We start from the raw sequence: 17,309 nt of genomic DNA on the forward strand, positions 1-17,309 counted from the left end.
TTTTCAAAAATATTTTTTTTCATGTCAAGGTTACAGAAATCATTCTTGTAAGGTTTCAGCAATAATTCCTACACAATTTTGTAGCAATCCTTCATGTCAAGATTTTAGTAACCTTTCATGGCAAACTTACAGCAAGCTTTTACGGTAAGCTTGCCATGCATGGGCTATTTTGCCATTCCAGACAAACTTGCTGTAAGTTTTCCGCAGACTTACGTGCTATCTGGGTTGAAGTATGGAAAACATAACCTCTTGACCTTCATGGAAGTTGGCATCAACGCTCAGCGCCGAAATTTTTTTTTCACAGGACTACTTATTTTTTAAAAAAAGATTTTTGGTCTAAATAATACCTTGAGAAATGCTATTCAAGGTATTATGTAGACCCGAAATCTTCTTAAAAATAATTTGGTATTCTTGGTCCCGTAAAAAAAAATTTCGACGCTGAACGTCGACGCCGATAGATGCAGCATCAGGTGCACTGCGTATAATAACGTAAGTCAAATAATCGTGTAAAAAAGAAACGTAAGCTTGCAGCAATCTTGCGGCAAGCTTCAAATGTTCCACCTGACCCAAGCTTGCAGTGTAAGGTTACTGCAAGATTGCACAATAAGATTATCGCAAGATTGCTCAGTAAGCTTGCACGGTAAGCTTGTAGCAAGGTTGCCAAATAACTTTTGCTTTCGGTAAACATACCATGCAAGCTTGAATCAAGTGGGACATTTGAAGCTTGCAGTAAGCTTACGACAAGTTTACCATGCAAGGTTGGCAATATTGCACGGCAAGGTTGCTGTAAGCTTACGTGCAGCAGTAGATGTCATAGAAAACTACTATGAGCATAAATTATTTTTAATGTAATAATTAATATTTTTTGTAAGATTACGGTAAGCTTGCATTGCAAATTTAAGGGTCAAGGGTCGTTTTTAAGTACTTTCTCACTTGTATAGACGAAGAAGAAAGTTTTTCCCACTAATAGCGGATCATTGATTTCGTAATCGATAAGTTCATTCCCTCATAATAATAACCTCCAAAACACCACTTTCTGCACAATAAGTAGCAAGAGTAACGAGTATAAATGTATATACATATAATAATTTCTGCTACCACACATCAGCGAATTTCACTTTCGGAACCATCGTTTTTTCACCCTTGTTGCACAATATACTTTTATATAAAATAATACATATTATTAACTTATTTAATATTAATAATATATGTATAATAACATGGTTTTGTATTAGTATCTTATTTTTTTATTTTGAATTTGTTAAATTTTACTAATTCACAAGCAAAAATTGAGTCACTAATTTAAATTAGTTAAAAAATTTTACTTATTTAAATTTAGACAGTTTGAAATTTTATTTAGCTATATAATATCGTAAAATGCACTACCCATCAAAAAAAATCTAAATTCCGTACACCCAGCAAATATTAATTTTCCATTTAACAATGTAATCTCGATAAAACTGATTTTACTTCAATTATTGCACACATTAATTGACAAGAAGTAAAAGTTATAATTTAAATGACAAGACTTTCACCATTTTTTTCCGTTAAATCAGAAAATTATTTTAGTGCACGACATATATATATACACACATACGTTACAACAATGAGAGTTGTAAATATAAGTCATTACATGGTTAGTCGTCACAATAGAGAAACCAAAGAAAAAACAATCCACCGTTTGATGCACATGAATGCCCTTTACTGTATTCAAAGTCACCTTAAATATGACAACACATCCTTAAGACTTTTATTCTTCAATTTGCACTGTTTCAATCATCTTCAAAAAAAGAAGAAAAAAATTTCTTTTGTAACTATGATATATATAAAATATTTTGTAATTTTTTCAATAATAATAAGTGGCGTTCTTGCAATGAGTAGTTGGGATATAAATATTGAAAGAGATAGAAAAAATGCAGCTGGAACAATGTTAGTTGATATTGCAAAGGAACTAGTTCAAAGATCAGCGTCAACAAGCCAGGTACAAGTATTTTTTCAAATATAAAGTATTTTCAAAAAAATTTCATTTGTTTCAAATAATCGATTGCTTGATTATTATCAAATAAATATTTATTTATATTAAATAATTAATATTTGAGTCAATTAAATGGTATTAGTTTCAAATACAGATATTATTAATTCAAATATTGTTTATTTGGTTCAAGTGAATATTTATTTGAAAATAATCAAGTACACAGTTTTCTTCTGTGTATCAAATTGATACAAGAATTAAGATCAACTCATTCAACGTTTTGATTCGATATAAGGTATCAAATTGATCCAAATATTTGGATCATTTTCAAGAAATGATCCAGAATATGGGATCATTTTTTGATACCTGAATTGGTATCAAAGTATAACTGTCATGGCTGGCATCCTCTTATTGACAAGTTTATTAATTAATTTATCCACTGCACTGAATATATTCAGATATTAAAAATACTTTTATTATGAACTTTAAGAAAGAGAGAAGCGAAAACTTATAAATTGCGAGCAATTAAATAAGAAAAAATTTATTTCGAAATAAAATGAAATACACTAAACTTTATTTATATTTATCACATAAGATTTGAGTTAAGTTCACAATCACAACACTTGAAAATTTTTAATTATTTTTATGGTTCAAATAATTATCAATAATTTATTTATTATAAATGAACAAAATTTAAGCAAAGCACGATTGATAAATATTTCTAATGCGTTGTCAATTAATGCAATTAATAATTTCCTATTACACAATATCATAATCGACATATATGGCATTTGTAAACAAACAGGGTTGGGAAACAAGAGCCCAAAATATGTTCGTCCAAAGCAAGGTTGGGTAGGATTGAAATTCGCTTTGGACGAATATATTTTGGGCTCTTGTTTCCCAACCCTGTTTGTTAACAAATGTCATATATGTCGATTATGATATTGTGTATGTATATCTGAATATATTCAGCGCAGTGAATAAATTAATTAATAAACTTGTCAATCTAAGAGCATGCCAGCCATGACAGTTATACTTTGATACCAATTCAGGTAACAAAAAATGATCCCATATTCTGGATCATTTCTTGAAAATGATTCAAATATTTGGATCAATTTGATACCTTATATCGAATCAAAACGTTGCATTCCAAAATGATACCATCAAGTTTACAGTGTAACCGATTATTTGAATCAAATAAATTTTTTTCAGTGTATGAAATATATTAAGTGATAATCATGTAAAACTGTGAGATTTTTGTAAGCGGTGAAAAACTTATCATTTTATATAGTGTGATGCTCCACAAGAAAAGGAACCTTAGAGGCAAAAAATTTTAGGTTATGTTTGTGATTTTTGAATTGAAAACACACAAAGAGGATCTCTTAATACAAACCACTGATGATTATATCTTTATTAGATCCAAAATATTTAATAGAAATTAATTTTGATTTTACATAAACAAAAAAGAACGTTTAATTAAGCTAAAACTATCACTAAACATAACCTAAAAATTTTTGCCTTTAATGTGCCTTTTCTTGTGGAGCCTCACAATTGTAAATTTCCAAGTATTTTTAACTATTTATTTAAAACGAAGCACAAATTTTACTACATGTTGACAATTTCACAAAATGACTCCATTTTCAGTTATTTTCTTTGCACATAGCATAAATATTGCAGGACAAATAGAGAATGATAATTATCGCCCTATAAAAATGCTACTGAACGTAAAAATTATATATATTTATTTTACAATACTTTTTTCTCGAAACACAAACACTTGTCACAAAATCGGCCAACTTACAAAGGATCCTTGTCTAATAATTCTTCCAAAATCCAACGGATTGTGTGTAATTCATTCAAAAATGCGATTTCAAAATGGGAAATAGGAAAGTAATATAATAACAGCTGTGACATTGTCCTCCCTGCACGGTTCTGCCATCTGACGACGACTGGACGTAGTGAACCTCCTAGATATTGTCATTATATTACTTTCCTATTTTCCATTTTGCAACCGGGTTTTTGCATGAATTCAGACAATCTTTCGGATTTTGAAAATTTATAAAAAAAGGATCCTTAATTAGATTAGCCGATTTTGTGAAAAATGTAGTACGTGTTTCGAGAAAAAAGTACTTTAAAATCAATGTTTATCATTTTTACGTTCAGTGCCGTTTTTATAGGGCGATAATTAAAGGTCTCTTTTTGCCAAAGAATTTCAGAGACCGTTGAACACTTAATTAAAAATAATTGACAAATTATTTCTAAAATTTTTTTTTAATATTATACAAGTTTGCAGCAAGCTTTTTGTAAGTTTACTGCAAACTTGCTTAATTACCTTGCCGTAAGAGGACATTTTGTTGCTTGCACCAAACTTGCACTGCAATCTTACACGGAAAGCTTCCTGCAAGTTTTCGTGCTGATTGGGGTACATTTTTATTTTTCATTGTTATATAGTAATTTTTATAATATTGATTTAATAATAATAGACGAAAAAAATGATTTCGTATATTTGAACGTTCAGAATTGCAGGCACATGTTAACAGAATGCTGCCGTGTTTTCTAAAAACTTAGGTAACTGCAAAAAAATCGAAAAATGAGTTTTTTATATCGTTGGAATCGTGGAAAAAAGATACACCTGTTAATGCAAATTATTTTTAAAAATTGTTAATATTATTAATAATAATTTTTGCATAAATAATTGAAAATACCGGTAACTGCAAAAATTGATGAGTGGTAATTTGAGAAACTTAGGTAACTGCTATAAAAACTTGGGTGTCTTTGGGTGTTGTGACGTATTTTGTAGGTCGTGATTTGAAGAACTTAGGTAACTGCACCAGTGCCTAAGTTTCTCAAAACACGGACCTCATTTTTCGAGCCCTCGTCGCATGGAAAACTTAGGTAACTACAGAGTGCTATCAGAGCACTGTAGTTACCTAAGTTTTCTATGCGACGAGGCCTCGAAAAAGGAGGTCCGTGTTTTGAAGGACCAAGTAACTGCAAAATCTTATACATTTCTTTAAAATTACAATGTTTTTTGTGCAATTAATAATTTATAATGACAATAAATAATGAAATAAAAAACTTCAATACTATATATATATTTATATATATCTATATATAATTATACCTAAATAATAATTTATCAATTATTGAAAAATTAAGTATTAATTTTAATAAATAACATAAAAGCATTAAAAAATTAAGAAAATGAAGTTCAGTAATATGTTTATTTCATGATTAATATATAATTAAATTAGTTCAATTATTTAAAAAATTAAAATCGTTTTTAATTATTTAAATAAACGTTAATAAAGCAGCGAACTACATTACCTACAATAATTTGACTTTAATATTGTATAATTAAAATAAATTCAATCATATAGTTTAATATTTGTAAAAAACAATAATTATAATGATAACTTTTGCATCTTATTAAATAATTACACTTTATTATTTATTATTTTTTTTTATTTATTTTTATTTTATTTCATATAATTATTTAATATATTTTTACTATTTTTTAATTTAATTTAATTTATTTTTTTAATTTTATTTATGTATTTTATTTTATTTTATATTATTATTATTTAATATATTCTGAGTTAATACAATATTTGACTCTAATATTGTATAATTAAAATAAATTTAACCATAAAATTAAATATTTGTAAAAAACAATAATTATAGTGACAACTTTCGCAGCTTATTAAATAATTATAGTTTATTATTTAATATATTTTTACTATTTTTTGCCCAGAAAGATGAAAATTCTTATATATTCCCTGCAGTTACCTAAGTTTTCTGTGCGACGAGAGGCCTAATACGGGCGCTCGTAGCACGAGGGACCAAGTAACTACCAGTTACCTAAGTTTCTCGTGCGACGACCCTCGAATCAGCATACCGGTAACTACATTTTTAATAATTTATTGAATGTTTAAACAAATACAACATTTATTTTTACATAATTAAAAAGAATAAATTTAGACGAATCGAAGGAACAAAACGGCATTTAAAAATTTTAATTAGGCTTTGCGGTACATATCAATGAAGTTTAAACAGTTTTTCACGTTTTTCTCGAAATCTTTCATTCTGCAGTTACCTAAGTTTTTAGAAAACACGGCAGAATGGCTCCGTTGATTGATTTAAGGCCAAATAAACGAGGTATATAAGTTTATGCATAAATTGTATAAATTTATATATTATTTCTTTTTATGTCAATATTATAGTGTAAAATGTAAAAAAAACAAAATATAACCTAAAAATTAGACACTTCAATAATAATAATATTAAAATATTATGTACTCACTTGTGAAAAGAAACACCTTTTGCATCTTTTTTCCCACAACACTCACATACTAAAACCATTAACGAAGCTGAAGTACGCAACGCTTATGATAAACGATTTTTAAAGAAATAATTTTTTAAAATGAAAAATTCTATAATTTTTTGCTTAAAAAATATTTCTTGTAGTTTTCATTAATCAAGAAATTATAAAAAAATATTTTTTAGGCAAAAAATTATAAAATTTTTTATTTTAAAAAATTATTTCTTTAAAAATCGTTTATCATAAACGTTGCGTACTTCAGCTTCGTACCATTATCACCCTAAATGTTGATTTCAAAATGAAATAATAAAAAATTTTGAAAAATCTCCAAATCACTTGTCGCACTTGTCAAACAGATGAAAACCACACTGTAAAAAATCTTTTTGGAGATTGTACATTCACAATTTGTATTTGTTAAAATTTGTAAAATTACTATATTCAATAAGGTTATTTTACTACATTATTAAAAAAAGCACTTTTACCATTTTCGGTAAATTTACTACTTTCAAAGTGGGGAATAGGTGAAACATAATTAGTTGTTGCATCCGTCACCTATTACCCACTTTGAAAGTAGTAAATTTACAGAAAATGGTAAAAGTGCTTTTTTTAATGTAGTAAAATAACTTTATTGAATATAGTAATTTTACAAATTTTAACACAAATACAAATTGTGAATGTACAATCTCCAAAAACATTTTTTTACAGTGTGCACTATTATATGTATATGTAACTAACACTAACTCGCGAATCATACAAACGTACGCACACAATGACAGTAGCATACAACTTACAGAGAATTGCAGCCTACAGGGAATAAACAAAATGACGACCACTGTTTCAATGTGAAGCACGCCGAGTGCCGACTTTTCAAACGACTAGAGCGCCACTGTGACAAACTTTTGAACCTAATATAGAAACAACAAGGCCAGGTCCAAGTGAGGCAGCGCCATCTACATTGAAACTAAAATTTTGGAAAATTTTCAACAGCCTTTTCTTGAAAACAAGAAGGTAAAATGCTTTTTCCTTTATGGATAATTGATTATTGGCAAGATATACACCAGCTAAAACTTTTTTTGAGTTAAAATAATAAAAAAAATTTCATGTCAATAAATTAAATATGAGCACTTTTTTCACAAAATCTGTAACAGTACTTTCTCAGAAATTACAATCAAAAATGCAATTTCCATTTGGAAAATTAATAAACGCTAAAAAATACACGACCTAAGATTTACCAATCACGAAAATAACAAAAAAAAAGTATTTTAACATAACATATTTTACTCATTATGACAGCCGTTTGGCAGAGGTTATATATGTCACCAGACGTTTCGTAGTTTTGCCGAAAGGAGGGGATTGGCGCTGTTGCTAACCACCTGAAATACATAATCTACCAAAGGGCTGTCACAATCAGTAAAGCAGTATCAATATGTTAAATATTTAATAAAATTTTTTTTTGTTATTTTCGTGATTGGTAAATCTTAGGTCGTGTATTTTTTAGCGTTTATTAATTTTCCAAATGGAAATTGCATTTTTGATTGTAATTTCTGAGAAAGTACTGTTACAGTTTTTGTGAAAAAAGTGCTCATATTTAATTTATTGACATGAAATTTTTTTTATTATTTTAACTCAAAAAAAGTTTTAGCTGGTGTATATTTTGCCAATAATCAATTATCCATAAAGAAAAAAGCATTTTACCTTCTTGTTTTCAAGAAAATGCTGTTGGTAATTTTCCAAAATTTTAGTTTCAATGTAGATGGCGCTGTCTTACTTGGACCTGGCCTTAATTCCCCAGCAGTTTAAATTGTATCCAAAAAAAAAATTTGCTTCAGCTATGTCCGCAGGACCGCAGATAATATAATAATTCTAATTAAAATTCATTTTAGGTACTCAACTTAAATCTTTCAAGTTTATTACTTTTATTAGTTCTGAAAGCTGTCGTTTATGGTGCTGGATACTTAGGGGGACATAATAATTTCAATAACTTTAATGCTCGTGGTTTAGAAGATGGTAATTTAATAAAATTATTCTAAATAAGTAATTTATTATAATTTTGTTTAGTAATTATTTATAAAAGTTCTACTCAATTTCTTTATTTTTGTAATAATAATTTATCGAAATAGTACATTGTGTGTGGCAAGGGCGGAAAGTAGTCAATTCCTGACCGAGTGTGAATTGACCTTTCCGCCCGTGTTGCACACGATGTTTTTTTGTCCAATTGCACGATAATTGCGTCTAAGGAAGTAAACTGGAGTAAAACCAAAGACCATAACATTATTTAAAAATATTTAAAATTTGGTGAACTAATTATTTAAAAATACTCAACTTGAAAAATGTGTCTTAAATAACCCAGAAAATTACTTTTCTAGAGTAGAGGGCGGCAAAAATTTTTTCCGCCCGCTATTGGTGGTTGGATGGCAAAAGCCTACTTTCCGCCAGCTGTACCTGCACGGAAAGTCGCATTTATCGTGCATGTAGGACAAAAAATATTAATTCGATTTTTTAAAACAATTTAACTTTAAATAATTTCTTTGAATTATATTATATAGGAAACTATATATTATAATTATAATTTTATTATAAAATTTCTCATTTTTTTAAAAATTCAGATATGGTATCAGAGGGAGAAGTTGCTTTAGCAGTAGGATTTTTAATTGGAGACACATGTTTATATCGTGCTGCTTGTGAAGTACCACAAACCGCAAAAGAATATTTAGGAGCGGCTGAAATGATTTTACAAGCTATTAAATTAATGCCACAGTAAGTTTTTCTTTTTCAATTAATTTATTTTAAATTCATTTGGATTTTATGAACAATGTTCTTTTTTTCCATATAAAAATGTCTTATTCTATTGTACAAGTAAATAACAAAATTATACTTACAAGTTTACAATATTATAATAATAATCATAACACTTTTTTTTTTTTTTTATTTAATTTCAGAACATCGAAATTGGACGAAAAATATGAGAAAAAAATGACAGATTTTCGTAAAGCTATAGAATACGGTACAGCAGGTCATTGTCCATCGGAATACAATTGCAAAAAAGAAAATATAGATCGATTTTTAAGACCCGAATAATATGACAATGAATTTGTGAAAATGATTTTGTTATTTTAATTTTATTTAATTTAATTGAAATTAAAAATTAATTTTTATTTTTTTCCTTTATTAAATAAACAATTGTACAATAATAATAATAATAGAGAAATAGAATTATTTTTTTAAATTAATTTCATCGTTATTATTGTTTAAAAATTAATTTTTATCGTTATTAATATATATTATATATTTTTTTATAAATTTTTATATGGATATATAAAGTAAAGTATTGCAAAATATTTACAAATTTATAATAATTAATTAAGAAATATCAGTCAATAAAGTGTACCTGTTATTGTGCTAATTATTTCACATTATAATTTGCGGTTCTTGAACCGAGGCAGCGATACTTTTATGTGGTAATACCTGACCACCGTTTATATATAATTCATCTTTCACAATAACATCCTCACCCAATACAGTTGTCCCTTCCATTCTCACCCATCGGCCAACAACGCTTCTCCATCCAATGATGCAACTGCAATTATTAAATTAAAAATTAAAAAGATAGTATTTATATCGAAAATTGAAGAAAAAGTCAAAATACAAATTTTTTTTTTGAAAAATTTATTTAAAAACTCTTAAATTTTAACAATTCACATATAAGTTTAAAAATTAATTTTCTCCTGATATTTTGATTTTTTTTTCATACAGTAGGGTCAACCGGGGTAAATCCGAACGCTTTTCGTAAGTTTCAACAATAACATAAGTTTTTTCTTTAAAAAAAAAATACTTCCGGTATTCTGGTGCATGAAGTTGTTACTTTACTTCCATAGAACAATTTTATGGGGTAGCAAAATTTTTTGATAAATTACAATCGCAGGAAACTTAGCGTTCGTATTTACCTCGATACTTTGCAACTTTCCTAAAATATGGGGGTAAATACGAACGCCACTGTATTTCAGAAAAATCTTAGGGAAAATAAATTTAAAGTATTGCAATTGTTAAACTTATATAAAAACTCAAAAAAACTACGATAATAAACCTATTATGTAATAATGCATCATATATAAATACAAAAATCAAACAGGTTAAAAATTAAAATGCATTACACAATTAAAACCTTCAATAACTTTATCAAATCATAACGGATTTTTGCAAAACTTGCTACAGAAAGTATTTTGGAGTGATTGAATGTAAATACAAAAATAAAAGTCAAATTTTTTAAATTCAAAATGGCGGACTTTCCTAAAACTTATTTTTAAAAATGATCAAATTTGCTAACTCCAAATTCGTAATCAGCGACACTGAAACCCCCCGAGTAACAATTTTCGAGCGAATCCAATGAATTTTTTAATTCTCGTCCGCCATTTTGAATTTTGAAAAACTGACTTCAAATTGGTAATTAGCGACCCCAAAAACCGTAGAATACCAAATTTTATTAAGATCCTGAAAAACTTTTTTCAACAAACCATTTGGCAAAAAAATTGAAACACTCCTTCGAGAGAACAGAGATTAAGTTTCTGCTTATTAATTACTAACGAGGATACGTATAGAAAGAAAAACTTTTTTCTATGTACTTTTATAATGTTAAAATAATAGTGTAATGAAATAAAAACAATTTTGTGTGGCTCTGATGTAAAAAAAAATTATTGAAAATACCGTTCGGATTTACCCCGGTTTTCCAATTTTCCTGGGTAAATACGAACGGTCTGATATTATTAATAAAATTTTACAGAAGGCAAAAATGAAAAATAGTTTCTGTTCTAGTATTCATAACAAACAATTATAAATAATAAAATAAATTTTTAGCTTCTTTTTCTTCAAATACGAGACAAAATACTGAAAGAGTGTCATCTTTGATTTTCAATCTTTTTTGCAATACTCGTTATCTTTGTTTATGCTGTTGCTAATTAACAAACGAAAAATGGGATAATACTTAGAATCTCTTCAAGAGGATCTGAGGTAAAAATTCTCATATCGAACTTATTTTTAAAAATTTTAATTAAGCTGAAATAATTAGCGTTCGGATTTACCCCCCGTTCGGATTTACCCCGGCTGACCCTAATCAATGAATATAAATTAAATAATAATAATAATAATTACTGTTTTATAAAGTAATTTTTTAAAAAAATTGTCTGAAAAAAGAATTTATAGAAAATTGTTGACTAAAAAAAAAATAATCAAATAATTGTCAAAAATGAATTGTACGGGTCTCAATAATTATTATTATGAATTATAAGATTTTTCTAAAAATAGGCCACAACGACTGTAGATGATATATAATAGATTGATCCTTACGAAATAATTTATTTTAATTATAATTAATGAGATTAGAGTGAAAAAAAAATTTAATTTCAAAAAGATTTTATAAAAAAAAAATGTTACTTTTGTTGAAAAGTAAAATTATTGAGTTTTAAATTATCTTTGAAAATAAATATTTTATATTTTTAAATATAAACACTCACCCATCAAGCCATGTGTGTTCTTTTACTGTTGCCGATTGAAGAATAGTTGTTTTCTTTACACAACATCCATCAGCAATTGTAACACCTGGACCAATAGTCACATTTGGACCAATTCGACAATCTTTTCCAATTGTTGCTGTTGGATCAACTAAAACGTTTCCAATAACTCCTGGACCGGAATATAATTTTTCAGGTGTCTTTTGTCTCAACGATGTGAGATACATACCCATTCCTATTGAAATACAATTTAATTATAATAAATAATTTAAATTTAATATATAATATAATATAGATAATTAGGAAAAATTTCTACTACTTGTTAGTAATATTTTACTAAAAAAAAAAATTAGTGAAAATTTATACAAATTTCAATTAATGAACAAATTTTCAATAATTCAAATTTAGATATAAACTTTTTTCACAGTATAAATAATTTATTTATTTCAAAGAAACGTTTTAAAATTGAAATCTATTTTAATATTTTGAAAAATATCAGCATTTTTTTGAAATTTTTATTCAAGAAATATGTACCTTTGAGAAAATCTTTTGGTTGACCAACATCCATCCAGAATCCAGGCAAATCCATGGCATATAATTCATTATCGTTTGCCATACCCGGAAAGACTTCTTTTTCTATGCTCATAGGACGAAGTTCTATTCTTTTCAAAACACTTGGATTGAAAATATAAATACCTGTAAAAAAAAAAAGAATAAATACAAGAATATTATTAAAGATAAAACGATCTTTTATACATTATTTATTCTTTAAAATTACAGTAGAAATTTTAAAAAATTGTAATTTTTGATAATTTTGTTAATGAATGGATTTTCAAGAAATTTTTTTCTAAAATAATAAAATGGAGCAAAAATTTTTGTTTCTGAAGAAATCTTAATTAAAAGAGACCAGTGAAATTTTAACCTATCAAAATTAATTGAAGAAATTTTTACAGTACCTCAAGAACTTTAATTTTATTAAAATTAATATTGTTGTAGTGTGTCAATTTTTTTTCTAATTATTCAGGATCTAAAATTATTATATATTGTTAAAATTTTTTTAAAATTTGACTTTAACCATTTTATTTATTTATTTTTTGAAAAAATTTCAAAATCCATACGATTGATTGTTTAGAATCACGAAAAAAAAGCGTATAAAAAATTTGACAATGAAAAATAATAAAAATGGCGAAAAAGAAGAATTTTAAAAGAATCATCATTAACATTTAGACCAATAAAAATTGACCTTGATTGGGTGTAACAACTTTTTTTCACATTTTTTCAGAACCTTAAATTATATTCCAACATGAAAAATTAATAAAAGTAATTTTTAACTATTTTACAATTTTTTTTTACGATTGATTATTCAGAATCATGAAAAAAAAAATTAACAAAATCAGCAATGAAAAATAATAGAAATTGTGAGAGAAATTCAAATTTTAATTTTTCGAGAATTTAGAGTTTTACTTTAAAAATTATTAACAAATTTTTTGTTTTTTTTTTAAATTTTTTAAATTATATTACAATTTTAAATACTGAATATTGTTAAGGAGAAAATTGATACCCTCGAAATAAACATTAATTTTTTAGTTTTTTAAATTAAATTATTTTATAAATTTAATTATCGCGTGTAATTTTTGGAATTAAATAAATATTTAAATATTTAAAATACAAAATAATTTAATTTTACCAGAATTTAATTTTTAAATTGTTAATATAAAGTATTTATTAATTAAATTTTTTTGAATATGATAAATTTGAAAAAAATGAAAAAAAAAATATTGTTGAGGAGATTTTTGTGCTCGCCTAGTTTTTGTTTAAATAAATATAACTTTTTATTTTTTAAAATTAATTTTTATAAAAAAAATCAGTTCTTAAATATATTATTCCAATTGTTTGTTCTGGAATTTTTGTATTTTTTTTTTAATTTTTAACGTGAAAAGTAGATTAAAAATCTAGCACAATTCAATAATAAGATTTAATTTTTTCAAAAATCAAAATATTATTTTTGAAAAATACAAGAATTTAAAAAAAAAATTTTCACTATCAAAATATTATTCATATAAAATCAATAAAATTCAAAGTTGTCGAAAGTTTTTTAAGCAAAAATCACGTTATTTAAATTCTCACCTGCATTTATTTTATTTGAAATAAATTCTTGTGGTTTCTCTATGAAACTGTCAATTTTTCCTTTGTCATCATATAAAACAACACCATATTTCGAAGGTTCCTCAACTTTAGTGACAACAATTGTTCCCTCGTGTCCATGATTTTTGTGAAATTCCAAAAGTTCTTTAAATGGAAAATCACAAATAATATCTGAATTGAGTACGAAAAATGGTTCGTCATTAGATCGCAAATGCTGTGCAGCAAGTGCCAATGGTCCAGCTGTACCCAAAGGTTCAGTCTCATGAGAGAATATTAAATTAACACCTAATTTTACAGCTTCTTGTCTCAAATCCTTTTCCATTTGTTCAGCACGATATGATACTGCCAAAATAACTTCAGTTACATTTATTTCAACCTGAAAATTAATTTTAATAAATAAAATCAGTGTTCTTGAATTATTTACTTCTACGTATTAAATAAAATTAATTAATAATTCAATTTATATCAATTAAATAAAATAATATTAATAGTGATTACAATAGTTTGATGTAATGTATATGATGTATTCCACGCAAAATCAATTTTAAAAGTCTTTTTTTTCAAAATGTGTGTTTTTAAACGTACTTTTCAAAAAAAAATCCGAAATTTTTTTTAAACGATATTACTATCAAATTTTTGAGTTTTAATGATAAAAAGTCATTTTTCTCATTTGACGTACTGATTGATTTTTTTCAAAATTTTTTCAAAAAAACTACTTTTTACGAAACTTTTAAGCCTACCTTGATAATGGGCAAACGATTTTTATAATATTTTCGGAATTTTTCAAAAATTTTTGAATTTTGAATATTTTAAAAATATTTTTGGTTTTTTTTTATAATACGTACTTTTATGTATTTTGATGCGCTGGTTACGAAAATCATAGTGACAATACTCAAAAATTTGATTTTTATACATCATATATTAATAACAAATTTTAATTTTAAAATATTAATTGATAAGATATTAATTACAAACTTACCAAAGCTTCAATTTGATGAAGCAACATTGGTTTATTTGCAAATTCAATTAGTGGTTTTGGACGACTGAGAGTTAATGGACGAAGTCTCGTTCCATAACCCCCAACAAGAATTAAAGCTTTCATGGGACTTAATTTCTTTTTCTTCTCATGCATAATGTGAAGAAGCACTGTAAAAAAAATAATTCATTTAAAACGTATTAGAAAAAATGTAACGTTACCGAAATTTTATTTTAAAAAATAAATTAAAGTACCTAAATAAAATTTTATTTTTTAATTTACAAAAATATTAATACAAATATTAATTACATAATAATAATAATTGATTCTCACAATTTTATTTTGATCAAAATAACAAAAAAAAAAACTTTCATTTTAAACATAAATTATACAATTATTACTAATTGGACATAAGCTTTATATTTATATTAATAATTTCAAATTAAAAACAAAATATTATTATCAAAAATTTTTTATATTTCAACAAAAATATTTAATTGGCGTTTAAAAAAATAATATATTATATTATTAATAATATCCGCTGGAAGAATATAGATACCAATTTTCAAGAAAAAAATTAAATATCTAAAAAAAATTATTTATTTAATCATTTTGTATATTTTCAAAATTTTCTTCATATCGCTTCTTTAAAATTTTGTAAAAATTATTCGATTTAAATGAATAATAGCTTATTTTCATCAGAAATTATTTCTTAATATCGTCACTGCTGGGATTTTTAAATGAGTACACTGGATTTTAAACATGATTATTTGTTTTAAAATAATTTTTTATATTAAACAAATAATAATAATAATAATTAAAAAACGGTTTACTTGTTTAAAAATTCAAATAGTGACGATCTTAAGAAATATTTTCTTAAGAAAATAAAGAATCATTCATTTAAATCGGATCATTTTTACAAAATTTTAAGGAAGCGATATGAAAAAAATTTTGAACATATTATGCAAAATGTATAAGTAAATCATTTTTGTAAAGTTTTAAATTTTTTTTTTCTTGAAAATTGGTATCATTTCTTCCAGCGGATATTATTAATAATAATATTTTTTTTTTTAATTCAATTAAATATTATTTTCCGAAAATCTGCATTCCCAGATATAAACGTCCTTAATTTACACGATAACTATTAATTTTATTAAAAATCAAAACAAATTATTTAAAAAATTACCTTTTTCCCTTTCTTTTATTTTTAATTTGTTCATTTAAAAAATAATTTTTCTAAAATTTTATATTTTATTTAAATTGAATTACCTATATTAAAATTCCAATTGTTTTAAAAATGTTCAATACTTAAATTTTATTATTGTACAATTCAATTACTTTATACGTTAATATATTATTTAATTACATTTTTTTGTAAATTCAATTATTTTCATATTCAATAATATTGCTATACTAAAACTTTTTTTTTAAATCAAACAACAAAAAATGAATTTAGAAAACAATTTAATACAAATATTTAAATTAAAAAACCAATTAAATTTTTAAATTAATTCAATTCAGAAAATAATTTGTAATTTTTTTTTTTAAATAAATATTATGCTTTTAATTTGACAAAAAATATAAATACCCCTGATTTTTTTATTTAAAATTCTTTTAATTTACGTTCAAAATAAATTATTTTTTTATTTATTGTTCAAAACAAAATTATAAGAATGTTCAATTTTCGAATTACTCCTAAAAACAAAATTTCCCCATAAACACATCTTGGAAAAATAAAATATTTAAAACGAAATTGTAAAATTGCATAATGAATAATGAAATATATACATAATTTTAAGAAGTTTAAATAAATTAAATAATTATAAATAATTGAATATAATAAACATTATAGAACTATATAAGATTATCTAAGATAAATAATAAAATCTAGGACAAAATTAATTTATTTTTTTTAATATTCATCTAAAATGTTGAAAAATAGTAAACATGCAATTATACATACAATGGCAAAATTTGGAAAAATGTCCAGTAACTTACCTTTTTGTGAAAAGTGTATGCCAGAAGAGAACTATTTATCGAGTAATGCCACGTATATTTTTTCTCATCTACAAATAAGCGAGGTACGTGTGTAAAAAAATTTTATAAAATGAGTCAACCGCATACAATTTATAAGGTTAGGTTCTCAAATGGGCGTGGAAAGTTTTATTTTCTATTCACTAATATAGTTTATTTAAACACTTTCAAGTATAATGTAAGAAAATTTAAACATTATTTAAAAAATACATTATACAACATTATTATTTATTCAACTTATCTTATCAAACTATTCAAAGAAAAAAAAATTGTTTGACATTAATGCATACGGTATACAAACACAATTATTGTTGTCACCTGATCAGCTGATTTTTCTGAATTTCTATTGGTCCTGTC

General features: G+C 25.1%; 3 protein-coding genes across 3 annotated transcripts in view; 1 reads left to right on the forward strand and 2 right to left on the reverse strand.

Moving 5' to 3' along the window:
- LOC127283674 (uncharacterized) overlaps nucleotides 1-17,309 on the reverse strand; it is a 339,220-nt gene that overhangs the window by 19,423 nt on the left and 302,488 nt on the right. The window lies entirely within an intron of this gene.
- On the forward strand, nucleotides 1,747-9,796 carry LOC127283677 (uncharacterized). The gene is made up of 4 exons (XM_051308695.1): nucleotides 1,747-1,981; nucleotides 8,177-8,300; nucleotides 8,900-9,050; nucleotides 9,233-9,796. The coding sequence occupies exons 1-4, from the start codon at nucleotides 1,817-1,819 to the stop codon at nucleotides 9,369-9,371; spliced, it is 579 nt and encodes a 192-aa protein (XP_051164652.1). The 5' UTR covers nucleotides 1,747-1,816; the 3' UTR covers nucleotides 9,372-9,796.
- LOC127283668 (mannose-1-phosphate guanyltransferase beta) lies at nucleotides 9,439-17,225 on the reverse strand. Its single transcript, XM_051308679.1, has 6 exons — nucleotides 16,917-17,225; nucleotides 14,922-15,088; nucleotides 13,925-14,318; nucleotides 12,332-12,493; nucleotides 11,801-12,032; nucleotides 9,439-9,870 (listed from the first exon to the last, which is right to left on the reverse strand). Exons 2-6 carry the CDS (start codon nucleotides 15,072-15,074, stop codon nucleotides 9,702-9,704), a joined length of 1,110 nt encoding a protein of 369 aa, XP_051164636.1. The 5' UTR covers nucleotides 15,075-15,088; nucleotides 16,917-17,225; the 3' UTR covers nucleotides 9,439-9,701.

Source organism: Leptopilina boulardi, unplaced genomic scaffold (assembly GCF_019393585.1).
Source record: "Leptopilina boulardi isolate dan_hultmark-lab unplaced genomic scaffold, ZJU_Lbou_2.1 LbouV2_310, whole genome shotgun sequence".
Lineage (NCBI taxonomy): Eukaryota > Metazoa > Arthropoda > Insecta > Hymenoptera > Figitidae > Leptopilina > Leptopilina boulardi.

Bases quoted from the DNA above. Each gene is read 5' to 3' on its own strand.
- LOC127283668 (XM_051308679.1), bottom strand. From the start codon at position 15,074: ATGCATGAGAAGAAAAAGAAATTAAGTCCCATGAAAGCTTTAATTCTT. The intron at 12,033-12,331 runs GTACATATTTCT...GTATTTCAATAG, and splicing joins ACCAAAAGATTTTCTCAAAG to GAATGGGTATGTATCTCACA. The intron at 9,871-11,800 runs GTGAGTGTTTAT...TAATAATTGCAG, and splicing joins GAACACACATGGCTTGATGG to TTGCATCATTGGATGGAGAA.
- LOC127283677 (XM_051308695.1), top strand. From the start codon at position 1,817: ATGATATATATAAAATATTTTGTAATTTTTTCAATAATAATAAGTGGC. The intron at 1,982-8,176 runs GTACAAGTATTT...AATTCATTTTAG, and splicing joins GATCAGCGTCAACAAGCCAG to GTACTCAACTTAAATCTTTC. The intron at 8,301-8,899 runs GTAATTTAATAA...TTAAAAATTCAG, and splicing joins TGCTCGTGGTTTAGAAGATG to ATATGGTATCAGAGGGAGAA.